At 58.0% G+C, this 15,202-nt stretch overlaps 11 protein-coding genes across 11 annotated transcripts; 4 read left to right on the forward strand and 7 right to left on the reverse strand.

Moving 5' to 3' along the window:
- Positions 1 to 71: 71 nt before the first annotated feature.
- Positions 72 to 1,691, forward strand: SCHCODRAFT_02605448 (uncharacterized protein). Its single transcript, XM_050344164.1, has 4 exons — positions 72 to 318; positions 377 to 937; positions 989 to 1,292; positions 1,344 to 1,691. The coding sequence occupies exons 1-4, from the start codon at positions 160 to 162 to the stop codon at positions 1,388 to 1,390; spliced, it is 1,071 nt and encodes a 356-aa protein (XP_050202771.1). The 5' UTR covers positions 72 to 159; the 3' UTR covers positions 1,391 to 1,691.
- SCHCODRAFT_02682546 (Amidophosphoribosyltransferase) lies at positions 1,349 to 3,813 on the reverse strand (the record flags this gene model as incomplete). The annotated part of the gene is made up of 7 exons (XM_003035259.2): positions 1,349 to 2,154; positions 2,203 to 2,302; positions 2,353 to 2,551; positions 2,605 to 3,210; positions 3,263 to 3,348; positions 3,403 to 3,627; positions 3,759 to 3,813. The coding sequence occupies 7 exons, from the start codon at positions 3,811 to 3,813 to the stop codon at positions 1,731 to 1,733; spliced, it is 1,695 nt and encodes a 564-aa protein (XP_003035305.1). The 3' UTR covers positions 1,349 to 1,730.
- A 199-nt stretch (positions 3,814 to 4,012) lies between these two features.
- SCHCODRAFT_02605455 (methionine adenosyltransferase) lies at positions 4,013 to 5,890 on the reverse strand. The gene is made up of 6 exons (XM_003035258.2): positions 5,683 to 5,890; positions 5,601 to 5,632; positions 4,945 to 5,547; positions 4,718 to 4,892; positions 4,492 to 4,668; positions 4,013 to 4,442 (listed from the first exon to the last, which is right to left on the reverse strand). The coding sequence occupies exons 1-6, from the start codon at positions 5,762 to 5,764 to the stop codon at positions 4,336 to 4,338; spliced, it is 1,176 nt and encodes a 391-aa protein (XP_003035304.1). The 5' UTR covers positions 5,765 to 5,890; the 3' UTR covers positions 4,013 to 4,335.
- Positions 5,891 to 6,410: 520 nt separating this feature from the next.
- Positions 6,411 to 7,232, reverse strand: SCHCODRAFT_01037687 (uncharacterized protein). Its single transcript, XM_003035257.1, has 3 exons — positions 6,984 to 7,232; positions 6,648 to 6,884; positions 6,411 to 6,592 (listed from the first exon to the last, which is right to left on the reverse strand). The coding sequence occupies exons 1-3, from the start codon at positions 7,186 to 7,188 to the stop codon at positions 6,585 to 6,587; spliced, it is 450 nt and encodes a 149-aa protein (XP_003035303.1). The 5' UTR covers positions 7,189 to 7,232; the 3' UTR covers positions 6,411 to 6,584.
- A 768-nt stretch (positions 7,233 to 8,000) lies between these two features.
- SCHCODRAFT_01065770 (uncharacterized protein) lies at positions 8,001 to 8,628 on the reverse strand (the record flags this gene model as incomplete). Its single annotated transcript, XM_050340962.1, has 5 exons — positions 8,001 to 8,064; positions 8,119 to 8,252; positions 8,306 to 8,341; positions 8,399 to 8,476; positions 8,536 to 8,628. Coding segments are annotated over 5 exons (405 nt in total), but the record flags the coding sequence as incomplete, so codon positions are not given.
- Positions 8,629 to 9,151: 523 nt separating this feature from the next.
- On the reverse strand, positions 9,152 to 10,523 carry SCHCODRAFT_02605466 (uncharacterized protein). The gene is made up of 5 exons (XM_050344165.1): positions 10,396 to 10,523; positions 10,091 to 10,340; positions 9,757 to 10,033; positions 9,612 to 9,705; positions 9,152 to 9,563 (listed from the first exon to the last, which is right to left on the reverse strand). The coding sequence occupies exons 1-5, from the start codon at positions 10,445 to 10,447 to the stop codon at positions 9,424 to 9,426; spliced, it is 813 nt and encodes a 270-aa protein (XP_050202773.1). The 5' UTR covers positions 10,448 to 10,523; the 3' UTR covers positions 9,152 to 9,423.
- A 244-nt stretch (positions 10,524 to 10,767) lies between these two features.
- SCHCODRAFT_02485087 (G-protein gamma subunit) lies at positions 10,768 to 11,167 on the forward strand (the record flags this gene model as incomplete). The annotated part of the gene is made up of 4 exons (XM_003036054.2): positions 10,768 to 10,788; positions 10,838 to 10,941; positions 10,992 to 11,028; positions 11,084 to 11,167. The coding sequence occupies 4 exons, from the start codon at positions 10,768 to 10,770 to the stop codon at positions 11,165 to 11,167; spliced, it is 246 nt and encodes an 81-aa protein (XP_003036100.2).
- A 121-nt stretch (positions 11,168 to 11,288) lies between these two features.
- SCHCODRAFT_02682551 (uncharacterized protein) lies at positions 11,289 to 11,816 on the forward strand (the record flags this gene model as incomplete). The annotated part of the gene is made up of 2 exons (XM_050346745.1): positions 11,289 to 11,634; positions 11,677 to 11,816. The coding sequence occupies 2 exons, from the start codon at positions 11,289 to 11,291 to the stop codon at positions 11,814 to 11,816; spliced, it is 486 nt and encodes a 161-aa protein (XP_050202774.1).
- Positions 11,817 to 12,083: 267 nt separating this feature from the next.
- On the forward strand, positions 12,084 to 12,383 carry SCHCODRAFT_02483141 (uncharacterized protein; the record flags this gene model as incomplete). The annotated part of the gene is made up of 2 exons (XM_003036053.2): positions 12,084 to 12,211; positions 12,266 to 12,383. The coding sequence occupies 2 exons, from the start codon at positions 12,084 to 12,086 to the stop codon at positions 12,381 to 12,383; spliced, it is 246 nt and encodes an 81-aa protein (XP_003036099.1).
- Positions 12,384 to 12,633: 250 nt separating this feature from the next.
- SCHCODRAFT_02476940 (thioredoxin-like protein) lies at positions 12,634 to 13,044 on the reverse strand (the record flags this gene model as incomplete). The annotated part of the gene is made up of 3 exons (XM_050342749.1): positions 12,634 to 12,747; positions 12,811 to 12,958; positions 13,010 to 13,044. Coding segments are annotated over 3 exons (297 nt in total), but the record flags the coding sequence as incomplete, so codon positions are not given.
- Positions 13,045 to 13,427: 383 nt separating this feature from the next.
- On the reverse strand, positions 13,428 to 15,089 carry SCHCODRAFT_02560891 (uncharacterized protein). The gene is made up of 4 exons (XM_003035254.2): positions 14,962 to 15,089; positions 14,762 to 14,893; positions 14,271 to 14,693; positions 13,428 to 14,149 (listed from the first exon to the last, which is right to left on the reverse strand). Exons 1-4 carry the CDS (start codon positions 15,023 to 15,025, stop codon positions 13,623 to 13,625), a joined length of 1,146 nt encoding a protein of 381 aa, XP_003035300.1. The 5' UTR covers positions 15,026 to 15,089; the 3' UTR covers positions 13,428 to 13,622.
- Positions 15,090 to 15,202: the final 113 nt, after the last annotated feature.

The following is a 15,202-nucleotide window of genomic DNA, read 5'->3' on the forward strand; positions in this document are numbered from 1 at the left end:
TTGTTTGTGTTTGCCGGCGTGCCGAGAACAAAACACCGGTAAACTCCGTGTTCTCCTCTTCATCCTGCTGTCACCCCTCGCGGTCACCGCAGTCACAAATAATCACGACGGACGACGCGTACGGTCACAAATCATAACGCAGCCGGCGGCGCGCTTACGATGGATAACAGCGGCCAGCGACCGAATATATACTCGAATGCGATGGATCTCGTCTCCGCCCTCGACCAGTCAGGCATCCTCTCCTCCCCCATCGGCTCCCCCAGCCGCGATCCCCAGGTCGCCCGCGAGGGCGAGACCGAGCCCCAGCGCAGGAAGCGCGTCAAAGCAGCTGAGCGCCAGCGTCGCAAGCGCGAGCGCGATCGCACTGCGGGCCCAGATGGGCATCGTAAACTTCAGTGCCGCGCCCCAGCGCCAGGTCGCCAGCATAAATGCAGTCAACCCCGCCATCCCGCGCCACCGGCCCGACGACAGCCAGCTCACGCCCGAGGAGGAGCAGCGACGAGAAAGGGTCCGTGCCAACGCCCGCGAGCGCCAGCGCAAACACCGCATGCTCGTCAAGCAGCGCAAGATGCGCGAGCTTGGCTTAGACATGGGCAATGAGGTGCTCGAAGACCCTTTCGCCAACGGCACCTATCCCCCACCTCCCCCTCCTGGCCCGATGCCGCCCCCTCACATGCACCCCGGCCCCATGGGCATGCCCCCACCACCTGGCATGAACCCCCCTCAGGATGGCCAGCCCGGTCAATTCCCGCCTCCGCCACCCCCTGGCACGATCCAGGTCAATGGCGGCCAGACCTTCGCCTCAACCCTCCTCCTTTCTTTCTCCTGCGCACCGCTCCTCAAGCAGCACCTTCTCCGCACCCTATACATGACGAACGAAGAGCTCACGTCTTTGGAACCCCTGATCGCGGACGCGTGGGAGCAGTGGAATCGCCAGGTGAGCACCTATCCTGCTCCGCGCTAATTCCCCTGTCTAATCTCTATCAAGCGTCGGCAACACTATGAGGCCGTCCACGGGCAGCCCATGCCAGGTCCGCCAGCTACCTTCAGCGTCGAGATGACGCCCGATACGCAGTCGGCGCTTGCGAATGCCATCGCGGCGGCAGCGGCAGCAGGTCCTCCTCCGTCTGGCCCTCCGGCCGATCCTGCATCATCATCCAACGAGTTCCGCGACCGTTTCCATAGGTCACTCACCGTCCCGGCACCCTTCCGCTCCTTTAACGAGCAGGATGGTCAAGGCGTGCCGCCTCCGGGCTCCATGACCCAGACTATGGATCCGAATGGACCACCTCGTAAGCGCATGACTTATATCCATCACTTGGGACTCAAATCTGTCCCCCAAGCCCAGCAGCACCATGAGCAACAACACGAGGACACCAAACCTCAGTAATTGCGATACTTTTCGTTCACCGAGCTACCCTTTGTCCGTGTATAGTTCCCTCCGCATTGGACTTTGTACACACCGTGCCGGCGACGCGCTTGCCAGTACCCTGTAAAGGTCATTATCTATTGGTTTCCGGTCTCCATGCTTTGTCCGACATACGATTCAGGCCCTCATCCTCACCTCGTCTTCCTCACATGCCTCGACCTGCGCTATGCTCTAAATGTACACTTTGATTCTACAGACGACATACGCGACAGCACTCTACATTAGTTTAGGTAAATAAGAAATAGGATGACACGTCTGCTCCGCTCTGCCTCTCCATCGTCTGCCAGCTCTACAACCCGTGTCATGCGTTCCAGCTGTTGTGCAGCCCCAGGTTGTCGTCCGCACCGTTCATCGGGCCACTGCAGGACCTGCCCGCATTGCTCTCGGACAGGCCGTTCACGTTCGCCGTCCCGCCGCCGCCCTTGCCCTCCAGCGCGCCGATGTTCCCAAACTGCGCCTTGCTGCGCACGTTGTCCGCGCGCAGGCCCTCGAGGTGCGCAAGGTAGCCCTCGTCGACACCGCCGGTCACGTACTCGCCGGTGAAGACGGAGCAATCAAAGGTGGTGAGCGCGGGGTTGAACTGGCTGACGGAGCGAATGAGGTCGGGAAGCTTTTGGAAGATAACGTGGTCGGCGCCGATGTGGGCGGCGATTTCCTCCTCGTTGCGGTCGTGGGCGACGAGCTCGATGCGGGAGGGCATGTCGATTCCGTAAACGTTCGAGTATCTGTGCACGGTATAAGCACGGGTAGCACATTGGATCATTTGTGCTGACCGTATGGGTGGCGCGCAGCTGGCAACGATGACTTGCTTCGCGCCGACATCTTTTGCCATTTGTACAATCTCCTTCGAGGTCGTACCACGAACGATGGAGTCTAATAGACAGTCAGTCTTGATGTTCACTATTCAACCGAAGCCTACGCACCATCGACAATAAGGACATTCTTGCCAGAGAACTCCAACGCCATCGCATTCAACTTCCTCCGCACGTTCTTTTTCCTCATCTGCTGTCCAGGCATGATAAACGTCCGTCCCACGTAGCGGTTCTTGATGAAGCCTTCGCGGTAAGGAATGTTCAGCTTCTGCGCCAGATTCAAGGCGGCTGTCCTTGACGTATCAGGGACCTAAAGATATATTGGCAACTGCCACAAATTCCAGAAACCCATCCATTGCTCACCGGAATGACAACATCGATCTCAATGTTCTTCTCCTTCAGCACCCTTTCGACCTCCATCGCCAGCGCGTCGCCCATCGCCATACGGCTGCGGTACACGCTGACACCGTCCAAGACCGAATCCGGACGAGCGAAGTAGACGTATTCGAAGATGTCGGGTGCGAACGTCGCGGGCTCCGCCACCTGGCGCCTCGAGACCGAGTTGCGAGTGATGATGACAGCCTCGCCGGGCTTCACGTCCTCGTAGCCGCTGTACCCGCCCGCGTCTGCGACCACGCTCTCGCTCGTGAACATGTAGTCCATCCCGCTCGTCGTCGCCGACTTCCGCGACGCCATCCCCACCGGCCGGATGCCATTGGGATCCCGAAATGCAATGATCCCAAAGCCCGCGAGCAAGGCGACGCACGCATACGCGCCCTTCACTTGCTTCATCATCTTGCCGAGCGCGGTGAAGATGTCCTCCTCGTTGATGCGGAACTTGCCCGTCTGCTGGAGGTTATTCGCGAAGATGTTGAGGAGGAGCTCGGAGTCGGAGGAGGTGTTGATGTGACGGTGCGCCTCGGCGTCCATGAAGTGCAAGAGGGACGCGGTGTTGATGAGGTTGCCATTCTGCGATGGGCGATCAGGAGGGGGAATGGGGAGGGGGGAAGAAGAGATTCACATGCGCGAAGACGATGCCGTAGGGGGAGTTCACGTAGAAGGGCTGGGCCTCTGCGTTGTTGAAGCTACCCGCCGTAGGGTAGCGAACTGTGCACCTCTAAGTTAGTATAGCGGAGGGGGATACATGCAAGACACACGCACCATGTCCCACACCCATTCCACCCTGGAGCTTCGAGACCGCGTTCGTGTCGAATACATCGCGAACCATGCCATTCGCCTTGCATTGGTAGAACCGTCCCTTCGCACCACACGTCACGATCCCACAGGCATCCTGACCCCTATGCTGCAAGAGGGACAAGCCCTCGCAGATCTCGGGCGCCACATCGACCCCCGCGTCGTGCAGAAGTACGCCGAGTATACCGCACACTGTAACCCGTGAAGATCATTTAGTGTGATGATCATGGTTATAGGAGGCCGCTAACCAACACGCACTCGGTGATTCTAGGCGGGCGTCTAGGTGCAGCGCACCGCGTGGACGTAATGAGCAGGATGCACACAGGCGTCGAGGGGGGAGCCCAGAGAGGAGAGAACGCCGCGCGGAAGGTCCGTCATGGCAAATTTTCCGTCGAGAAAGATTACCCCACGTTCGTGCCGACAAAATTGTGCCCGCGATCCACCGCGATCTTATCGCGAGCCTCCCATTGTACTTGCCGCTGTACATCGATCGTACCTCTGCGCTGACACGGGCAGCTTCGAGCTCAAGCTCACGATGTTCTCCGACGAACTAGCGTTGGGTATCATTGTATACGGCGGTTGAACGCGGATATATTCCGTAGTCAAGAGCGACCCCAGACAAGCATAGGCCAGTCTGCAGGATCTAGTGGGTGTCGTAGGGGGTAGGATGCTGGAAGGGAGTGGCCAGCGTAGAGGTAGGTAGGTAGATAGGTGAGGGGGTAACGAGGATGCGAGGACGATAGCAAGGGACATGATCTATACAGCGACAAGGATGCGGTGTAATAAATAGGGACGGATGAGCGTCCCAATGCGATGATACCGATACAATTAGTTGAGCCCAAATTCAGTCGTGGTCAGTGCGTGGAGGCGCGCGTAGGCGCGTGGGTGTTGAGAACCCATCTAGAAGGACAGAGTCTTGGGCTTCTCCCAGCTGTACTCGGGGTTGCCGAAGTGACCGTACGTGGCGGTCTTGAGGTATTGGGGCTTCTGGAGGTCAAGCTGTTGAACTGCAGAGGGGATCAGCCAAGGTCGAGACAGCATCACGCTAGAACGCACCGATGACACCAGGACGCAGATCGAAGTTCTTGCGGATAATCTCGACGAGCTCCTCGTCGGTCTTCTTGCCCGTGCCGTAGGTGTCCACGAAGATGGACAGCGGCTCAGCGACACCAATGGCGTAGGAGAGCTGCACCAAGGCGCGGCGAGCGAGACCGGCGGAAACGAGGGACTTCGCTACGTGAGAGTCAGCGTCAACGTCGATCAGTCTGATGATCGTCCTTACCAGTCCATCGCGCAGTGTACGCGGCCGAGCGGTCGACCTTGGAGAAGTCCTTGCCCGAGAAGGCACCACCACCGTGCGCACCCCAGCCACCGTAGGTGTCGACGATGATCTTGCGACCAGTCAAACCGGCATCACCCTGGGGGCCACCGATAACGAAGCGGCCAGAGGGCTGGATCTGTTGCAAGTGTAGGTCATCATGATAAGGGGCACGGAAGACGGATGCGTACGTGGTAGATGGTCTTGTCGTCGAGGAGGTTAGCAGGAACGACCTGCTTAATGATCTTCTCCAAGATCTCCTTGCGAAGGTCCTCCGTCGAGATCTCCTCGGCGTGCTGCGCGGAAATGACAACGGTGTCCACACGCAGGGGGATCGTCGCGCCGCCCTCCTTCTTGTACTCGACCGTAACCTGCGTCTTGGTGTCGGGACGCAGCCACGGGAGCACACCGTTGCGACGCGCAAGCGACATCGCCAAGTTCAGCTTGTGCGCAAGCGTGATCGTCAACGGCATCTTCTCCTCCGTCTCGTCCGTAGCGTAGCCGAACATGATACCCTGGTCACCGGCACCGATGGACTCGAGCGAGCCGTGGTCCAAGCCCTGGGCAATATCCGGGGACTGCTGCTCGATGGCGACGAGGATGTTGCACGTCTTGTAGTCGAAGCCCTTCGACGAGTCGTCGTAGCCAATCTTCTTGATGGTCTCACGGATGACCTTTTGGTAGTCGAGGTTCGCCTTGGTGGTGATCTCGCCGAAAACCATGATCATGCCCGTCTTGGACGCGGTCTCGCAAGCGACCTTGGAGTACGGGTCCTCGCGCAAGCAGGCGTCGAGCTGGAGGAGCCGTAAGCTCGGGGATACTTCTTGTAGGCCGTGAAAACACGCACGATAGCATCGGAGACCTGGTCGCAAATCTTATCTGCAGGGAGGTCAGTCCGCCTCATTCCGCAGCGCGCGGCGTTCACATACCGGGGTGACCCTCGCCGACAGACTCGGAGGTGAAGAGGAAGTGACCGGCGGGCAGCGGCTGGCGCGCAACGCTGGTGGACATCGTGGACGAAGGGGGTGGGGAGTACGGAGAAGTTGGGGAAGGAAGGGCGGTGGGTTGGAAAAGCGCGGCGATCGCGCTGATGGTGCTATTATATTTTCGGGGTTGTCCACGTGGGGGAAGATCGCGCCATCTCCGAACAATAACACGTAGCTCGCAGCGCACAAGACGCCAGACACCCGTGCTGATGTCTGGTATACAATAGAGACGCCCTGACGATGCCGCAGTGTTGTCAGGATATCCGTACCCACCACTCCTCAACCCATTGTTTTCACAGCAGCGTTCGTACCAAATCGCGCCCGATCATCGACAGTTGCCTGCCACAACAAGGGGAGCTGCGGACATCTGTAAATTGTGGGGTAAACGTATGGGCCGAAAGCTGGTACGATGCCATAAATTCCCTTCCTTGATCAGTACGAATCTTTGAGGGATCCCTCGTGCATTCCCTTTACGTGCGACCGCTACCGAGCAACCCACCACATTACAGCCAGCCTGCAAAGGCATGTTCGCCTCGCGTCTATCAAGAGTAAGTGCAGGGTAAAATGGAGAAGTAGGGCTCGTTGGGTGTGAAGATGAGGTGGAAGGACCTACCCTGAAGGGACCAGAGTGACCTTAGTCGCCAGTACATAGCGCAACCAGCTGCCGGATTCAGAAGCAACAGAATGTTATCGTCTATAACTTGCAGAGTGTCCATGACATTAGGATTATAGACGTAGGGTATCTCGTAGATGCAGAACGTCGATCATGTATACAAGAGATGAGAAAAGCCGACAGCGAGTGAAGAGACGAGGAGATGACTGTAGTCTACAGAAGGACGAAAAGATCAGTGGTCTATAAGGCGTTCATCAGCCCCAGGACGTGTACGAGAGTAGAGGCTATTACGCACCTGCACGTCGCTTACCCTTGCCAGGCTGGCGCTCATATGCGTTGGGCTCATGAGGGTGATCCTGCGTGTGCACATTCGCATTCCCATCGCTGTCTCGGTGTGCATGCCCGCCGCCGTGCGAGGGGCCAGCCTGAGAGTGATCGTGGCCACAGTCAGAATCAGAGTCCGAATCAGAGTCCGAGTCTGATTCATCCGAGCTCTCGTCGAAGCGGCGAGGCTTGTGGTAAATGCAGCAGACTGGGAAGAGTTGTCAGCATAGTTTTCAGTGGTCAAGTACAACAGCAGGAATGGGAGGATCGCCGGAAGATGTACGCATTGATTGTAAGCCACACTCACTCTTTGACTTCTTCTTCCCCGCGCCTTCATTGTCTACAACGGCCTCATCCCACACTACATGAGGTCGCTGGCGCCTGCCAGCCCTAACCCGAATGCTGCCGATTTCCTGCGGTGGCTGCTCCTGCTCCTCAGGCGCAGGCGTTGGTGTAATGGTGACGGTGCGCGACGCATCATTGGGCGCGCGCGTTTGCTGCGAGTAGGCCATAGTGTGCAAGTATGTGCTGGGATCGATTACAATGTAGAGAGCGAGGACAGCGATATGCGGCGGTAAAGCTACAGCGTATGCGGATGACGGTGGATGGCAAGCGGTGGAAAGTGCTTTCCCGAACGGTGACTGGCCACCGTGACCTGGAACGATCACGACGTCATCACGCCCGAGTCGCCTCAAAGCGCCCCATTCGCACTCTCCAGCGTCGCACTACTATACGGCCATGCACGACAGGCGACGAACGCGAACAGGGCAAATTCGTATGCTCTCTCCACAGTTCACACTCCAATCAAGATATCCAGGCCTAGCCAGTCCGTGTCATTTCTGCAGTAAAGGTAACACCTAAAGCGACGGCACCGGGTCCGTCGCCCATCGCAAGTCCAGCTTATAGTAAATATGCCCCAAGCACAACGTAGTAGTAAGTGTCCATGATGTGTCCGTGTGCTAGCCACGTAACGGTATCGACTCTACACTTAGAGCATCAGGCCCGCAAGCAGGCTGACCGCCAGGAGCGGGCTCGCAGCGCGGGCGAGGACCTGGCCCGCGCCGTTGCCCTGGCCGACCTCGGCAGCGGCGGCACCGACAGCCTGCGCCGAAGAGGAGGAAGCGGCGGCAGACGCGGAAGCAGCACCCGCAGCGCCCGCCGCGGTGGCAGTGGGCGGGACCGTCGCGGAGCCAGCAGCAGCGCCAGAGCCAGCACCCCCAGCGGCGGCGGAGGACGCACCACCCGCGGCACCACCAGCGGCAGAGGAAGCGCCTGCGGTCGCGTTTCCGGCGTTCCCACCAGCGGTGGCCTTGGCGGCGGCGATGAAGGCGTCAATGCTCTTCTCCGCGGTCGGGTTCACGGCGAACACCATGCCCTCGGCGCAGTGCCTAGGGTATACTATAAGCACCACAGGCGGGATAGGCGACGAGGATGACACTTACTGGCCCTGTGCGCAATAGAACCAGAGGGGCGCCGACGCATCCTGGATCGTGAACGACCAGGCCGGACGTTCGGTAGCATCAGCTTGCACCGGGAGGAAGCCAGAGTCGACACCAGCCGCTGGCGAGGTCATGGGCTGATGGATCAATCAGCCTCGCGTATTGCAGGCGCAAGCGCAACGTGACTTACCGAGCACGGCGCCGCGAAGGTGCTCTGGGTGACGGTCTACAGGGACATCATCGTCAGCATCCCTCGCCGCACACAATCACTGAGTTCACTGACGTGGTTCTTCGGGTAGAACAAGAACTCAACCGTGTCACCAGCAACGGCGCCCGTGATGTTGTTGGGCTCGAAGGTAAGCTATAGAGTGAAGATCAGACTTGATGTCGCCCCGTAACCAAACTCTGATCGCCACGTACCCCGTTCGCACCAACAAGGACGGAGAAATTCGCCGCAGCGGCGAAGCCAGCGGACGCGAGGACAGAGGCAGCAAGAGTAGGGAAGAACATCATGATACAGATAGTGTATGTGGAGGGGGAACGAGTGAAGTGGTCGTCTTAAAGTGAACTTGAGCGATGAAAGTCGAGCCTGGGCAGGGGATTGGCAGGTTAGCATCCTGCGCTTCATCCAGTACTTTCATTTCTATGCACCCCACGAAGAGGCGAGCAAGGGAGGGGAGCGCGCTACTCACACAGCTCGGTTACTGCAGAAAATGAGAAGAAAGGGCTAGCCTTGAGAACGAATGTGAGAGAGCGAGGAGAGGGGAACCCGCGATCGCACTTGATAGCGAGGCTTTTATAGGTTGCGCTTAGTCACATCCTTCCATTGATTTTGGTTGCCAGCCCGTCGCGCAGGACCAACAGGGGAAGCCTTCGTCGTGATGATGATTGTCATGGGGAACCCGCCCGACCCGCTCCGAGGCATTTTGGCCAATGAGCATTTTTTGACACACGCGTCGGTGCCTTGTCCTCGTGCAACGTTTCCCGGGCCTCGGGGTGCGAGTGGTGAGGATGTGAACCAACTGCGCGTGACACATGCACGAACAAGGTCGTCTCTTATAAGCGTACAGGTGTACGTACGTACTAGCTACGGAACGGACAGGGACAGGAAACGCGCATAGTCTATAGACAAACGGTAGACGCGCGCGACAACAGCATTCACCGACGGGAAGTTAGACGTGTAGTCACCGAGATACGCAACGGTACGATAGAGCAAGGAGAAAGCGTGGTCCGAGCCAAGGTCAACAGCAGCAGAGCGAACAGAGCAGCAAGATAGCAGAAAAACTGGTCAACGACAGCAAACGAACATCACAGCTTCTTCAGCAGCGCAGTCAACTTCTCGGCTTGTCCGTCCGTCTTCGACAACTTCTTGCTTTCCTTATCGAGAGCGGCGCAGGTGCGTTCGAACTGAGCAGGGAGGGTCTTGAGCTGATCTTCCGCAGCGCCCACTAGACCGGTTAGCGAGGTGAGCAACGCAAGCAAGAGCAAGAACCAACAGATGACGTTGAAATCCTGCTTGAAGTCCTTCCAAAGTTGTTTACGTTTGGCATACGCCGCGTCGAGCTGTTCGAATAGCGAAGCTAGTCGGGCCTGCGATCACTTTTGAGGCGCATGCAATAGGGATGTAGTGGAACCGTATACCTTGGTCTCATCATGAGACTTACGCAACAGTTTGAGATCCTCCACAGTAACCGCCTCCACAGATTTGCAGGCGTCGTTGAACTCGGTCATGCCGCGGGCGAATGTTTCGTCAATCTCTTCCTTCGCGTGAGCGTGGCAGCGCTTAACAGTGTCGACAGCAGGAAATAGAGCCTTTGCCATGTCGTCAACGAGAGCGTAGTCCTGATCGCGGAAGAGCTGATGCAATTGTTCGAGCGTTTCGGCATAGCGAGCATCGTTCGGGTCGTGGCGCGCGGTTCTGCGCACGACGAACGACCGTCAACGCATTGCGCACATATGCTATAGGTTCGCTCACGAATGGTGCATCAGGTCGGACACAAGCGTCTTTTCGTCTTCCCATTGGAAGAGACGTGGAATATCGTCGTCAGATGCGTCGCCATCGCCAAAGAGAGTTTCGTCGAGAGCGGAGCGATAGTGAGCCGAAGATTTGCGAGGGCGCCTAGGCGGTGAGGGAGACTCTTCGAATAGCGGAGCCAGTCGTTGCCCGCGCGGGCGATCTGAAGCAGGCGCGTAGCGACGCGTCGAGAGGGGCGATTTCTTGTACACTGTGGGTCGCGTCTCGGATGATGGTCACCCAGTTACGCGTCGAGAATAGCTCACAGGGACGCGCCCTCTGCCTCCTAGGTGGCGTCGAAGTCTGCCAGGGCGCCATTGGGAGTGTCAAATTGGGAAGAGAAGAGACAAGGTCTGGACAAGACGAGGATCAAAAAGTACAAGGCCAAGCTGCGACGGGTCGCTTACATAAAGGCCGCCTCCTGGCGAATTGATTTGAAATATATCGTATCCTGCATCTCCTTTTCCTCTGACCCTTTGGTCGTCCTTCGACTCTCGTTTCTTCGCCAGAGGTTCGCGTTCGTCGAAGTTCCAGCCTTTGCAGCAGCCTGATAGACCGGGCCACAGAACTCTCCTTTGGTTCGGACGCGCCTTCCCGTCGCCATTCCTGCAACCGTGTATCCAAGCCCTTGACCGACCATGAACTCCCGGCCGCACAAGGTCCGTGTTGAGCACGACAAGCATCTGCTTTGCTCACTGGAGGCCATAGCAATCCATGTCCGAGCTCAAGCTCCGCCGCTTGACTGAGCACAACCAGCGGCTACGGGAAGATTTGGCCCGGCCAAGAGTACGAGTCAGCGAAGCCAGTGCTAGGTGCGTTTCCCCGTCCGCGGCGACCTACCTGTAGCTGACGATATTTCAAGCTTGATCCGCTACTGCAAGACGACGAAGGACCATCTCGTGCGCCTCAGAACTCCTCATTCGCCTCCTTTCGCGACATTGACAACCCGCACAGGTACCGTCAGTATGGGGACCAGTCAACAAGAACGAGGACCCGTACGCGCCGCCAGCGCAGGGCTGCAACTGCATCGTCATGTAATCATCAGTCTGTCGCGCGCAGCATAGAGGGAGGAGATCATAGAAAACGGAGGTCACCATGTCCCCATACACGGATTCGCGGCCGAGCCACCTTCATCACTCCTTGGCCGCTTTCCGTGTCCATGGATCGACTACACCCACCCACCACACCCACACCCCAGCGTACGTCCCTAGCGTCTGCTACCGCCCAGCTCGAATTACATTCGTTTGCCATCACCACCTCCCGTCCCGGTCCATGGAATACTCGACTGCACCCGAATCCTCCGCGTCTTATCTTACCACGTATCCGCCGTGCTGGCTACGACTGCTCCTTGGATCCCACAGCCGTCGTTTACCTGCACATTCAATTTTTCCATACTTACGCGCTCGATGTATATACTTGCGGTTCTATATATTCCACGGCGTGCACCGCGGCACCTATGCGCACGCATGCCTATTCTATGGACATATATGCCTCTCTCGAGCACCGTTAGTCTTTGTTACTGGAGTGTAAGTACCTGTCTTGTTTAGATCCTCTCCTGGCCCCTCTCTTGAATCGGTACATCGCATCGCGGAGTTTGCTTCTTTCATCACAGCAGTCTGATCCCAAGCGTCTTCTCAAGGGCGCGCACGCGGGCGGAGTAGTCAGCTGCGCGCGGTGGACAGTGTAATTCTAGATTCACACCGAAGAACGCCGCTTCCAATCTTGCCTCTTCCCGTCATCGTCTTGGGCGGTCTACAAGGACCCACCGCCGGTGGCTTCCTAAGCTAGTCTTTTCTCCTCGTCTTTGTTCTTCTCTCGTCATACCCTATTCTCCCCCGCACCGTAAGCCGGCTGGCGGGCCTCGTCGCACTCCGAAGTACCGAAACTTACTGTTGCCTGCAGGCGGTTCCCCCGACGATCGTTCATCTTCCCCCCACTTCGCGCACATAGCAACATGCAGAAAAGAGGTGGAGGACGCCAGTCCATGTCCGAGCTTAAGCTCCGGCGGCTGCTCGAACACAATCAGCGCCTGCGGGAAGACCTTGCCCGCCCACGTATCAAGGTCAGCGAAGCGAGCGCAAGGTGCGTCATCCTGCCCTTTCACGATCCTCTTTCGCTGACGGTGGCGCGCAACAGCCTCATCCGTTACTGCCGCACCACGAAAGACTTCCTGGTCCCCTCGGTCTGGGGCCCCGTCAACCGCGGAGAACATCCATACGAACAGCCCAGCAAAGGTTGCTGCACCATCCAGTGATCACCGCTCCGTCGCCGTCCGTGCGCACGTCCTCTCAGGTGGGATGCCGGCACATCTTCCCTTGTACATACTCGCCCATCTCATCTGGTTATATCGTCTGTCCGTCCGTCTGTTCTCTGTCTCGTATGTGGATTGTATCTATCGGTCTCGCTTTATAGGCTTTTCGTTCTGTCGCATACGCCCTTCGATTCGCGTATAGGATACCGTGCATACATACGTGCTGTTGTACTCCTGCTGCCCGCCTCTTCGCTCAGAGCTGCTTGATGAAGTTGCTCACGCCTGCCTTATTTAACGCTCCGATGAACTGTGCTCCGGGGATGGGCTTCCCGTCGCGGAACGCAATCACCGTTGGGAGGCTTCGAACCTGGAGGTATGTGATGCCCGTGTCAGGACGTGCATGGGGGTGTAGAGAAACAGCGACACGCACGCTGAATTGCTGGCCAATTTGCATCCCGTCCTGGGAGTCGGTGTCGATCTGGACGAGGTCCAAGGGGAGTTTGGACGTCCCCGATAGCTTTCCCTCTGCAGTCAACTCTTCAAGGATGGGGGACAGCATGTGGCATGGTCGGCACCAGCTATACGAAGTATCAGGCATCGTTCGAAGGAGGGGGAAGCTCGGAACGGACTCAGCGTAGAAGTCGACCAGGACCACACGATCCTTGAAGGCCTCTCCATTGTTGACGAGCTCGTTGTAGACCTGAGGGGTGCCTGCATGAGCTGTGTGCGTGGGGAACACGCTAGACGTCGGTCGTACCTTCATGTCAGCATTGGGGTAGTGCTTAGCGCGCAGGGCGGAGGACGCGAATGTGCGACGAGAAGCGCGCGCCAGCTGGGGCGCAGATTGGCGGAGGGCGTTCAAAGACATCTTTGCCGTTCAGTAATACAGACACCCAGGAAACACAACTGAGAAATGGAGGGACGAACACAGACGATGTGCAGCTATGTGAGATCGGGGGGCGGCCCGGAGCCAATGATGTCGAGAATCCAACCGCCTACATCCGGCGACGCGTCGGGCAGCGACCTCGCAGTGCTCGCACCCTAGCCAGCGCGGTGTCCCAGACAGGTTTTGACATACAGAGACTCTTCTGTGTATGCACAAATCATGACATTGCGCAGCCCAACAAAGCAACCCAGAGTCTACCAGTACCCGTAGAGCTACTGTACAAGATACACGCGCGAACGTCCATACCAGGGAGTGACAACGTCCAGAGGGAGGCCAAGAAGCGGCGCAGGTATCGATCATGTTACCGTAACGATCTCCCCTCGTCCATCTTTCAGGACAACGAGCTCGCACTCGACCTTCTCCCCCGTGTCCAGACAGGTCACGTCGGTCATATCCACCGCACTCGTCCGTATCTGCCGCTTCTCGAAGAACGAACGGCCTAAGACGACATCGAAGTGCGGCTCCTCCGACAAGTAGACCTGCACCACGACCGGCGTGCCACCATTGGGATCAGCTCCCGCACCGTTGGCAGTCTCTCGCCTGCCTGCCGCCTCCCCATTCCTTCGACGTGCGCTCCTCGTAGTAGGCGTCCGCGGCTGTGCCACCTCGGAAGATGCTGGCGATGACGGAGGTGACGTGACGCGGCCGTTCGGCGGATTGCCTCGCTTCGAGGGGTACAGCGTAATCGGCCACTTGCCAATGTTGACAAGCCCGCTGTAGCCGTACTGGCCCGGGGCTGCATCTTTCGGAATGAAACCATTCTTCATGGCAAAAATGCGGGAGACGTAGACGTGCCGGTAGCCGGATTTCAGTAGCATGCGTACTGGAGTGGAAGTCAGCATATTATGCAGGGTCAGAGAGCATGACGGAGCAATCCCGAGGCCGAAATATGCTGGGTGCGTGGGCGGACGAGGGCAGGAATGAAAGTAAACAGAGTAACGCACCATTTCGTACGGGCCCAACGCTGCCCATGACGGTTCGTACGCCGTTCTCGTTGTGAAACCTGTCAAACTCCTTCTTGAATTTGGGTACACCATCATCCTCGTCATCCCCCGTATTCATTGTGCCCAGACTCGCCACACTGCGTCGTGATCTGCGGCTGACGATGCTCCTCGAACTGGGCGAGCGCGACGCGCTGCGCACGCTCGCAGGGACGGCCAGATGTGCTTTCGAGGGCTTGAAGAGGTGAAAGCTCGGGTTGAGGTTGGTAGCGGATGGTAAGGGCTGGCTGGGATTGCGGAGGTATAGGGAGGGCTTTGCGGCGGATGGTGCGCCACTTGCACTGGCGGATAGCACGGACGACGAAGACGCGTCAGCCTGCTCCGGTGTCTGCTGCAATCGCCACGTAAAGATCGTGTAATCCGCGTCTACGGAATGAACGAGAGATGAGCTTGAGATGAAGGATTAACTGAGCTATGAACGGGACGAGACGCACCATCGTCGAGATTCCACACGGTGCCGTTGAATTCGTACTTCAGCCATCCAGGGCCAACGCGCTGGCCCTCATAGTCCGTGTGCTCCTTCCGGCTGAGCTTGTCATAGAGAGCGAGGAGGGACTCCTGCGTGACTGTGCGCTTGCAGGTCTGAGCGGCCCGATCTCGTGCAGCGCACACGCGCAACGAGCAGGTTACTCACAAGAATGTACGAGGGAGAACGACGAGGTCGGAGTGTGGATGTCGACGATGGGAAGCGCGGTCATGGGCAGGGCGGGCGCGAGGTTTGGGTGTGTGGTCGTGGGGAAGAACAAGGGAATTCGGATGGCATGGTTGTTGCGAACTTCGAGACACTTGATCGCGCTGACGTACCCACGCGCAGCCGAATTGCCTGAAGTTGAACGTACCACCTCACGCGAGGGCAATGACGCTGAGGCTATAGC

Source organism: Schizophyllum commune, assembly GCF_000143185.2.
Source record: "Schizophyllum commune H4-8 unplaced genomic scaffold SCHCOscaffold_1, whole genome shotgun sequence".
NCBI lineage: Eukaryota > Fungi > Basidiomycota > Agaricomycetes > Agaricales > Schizophyllaceae > Schizophyllum > Schizophyllum commune.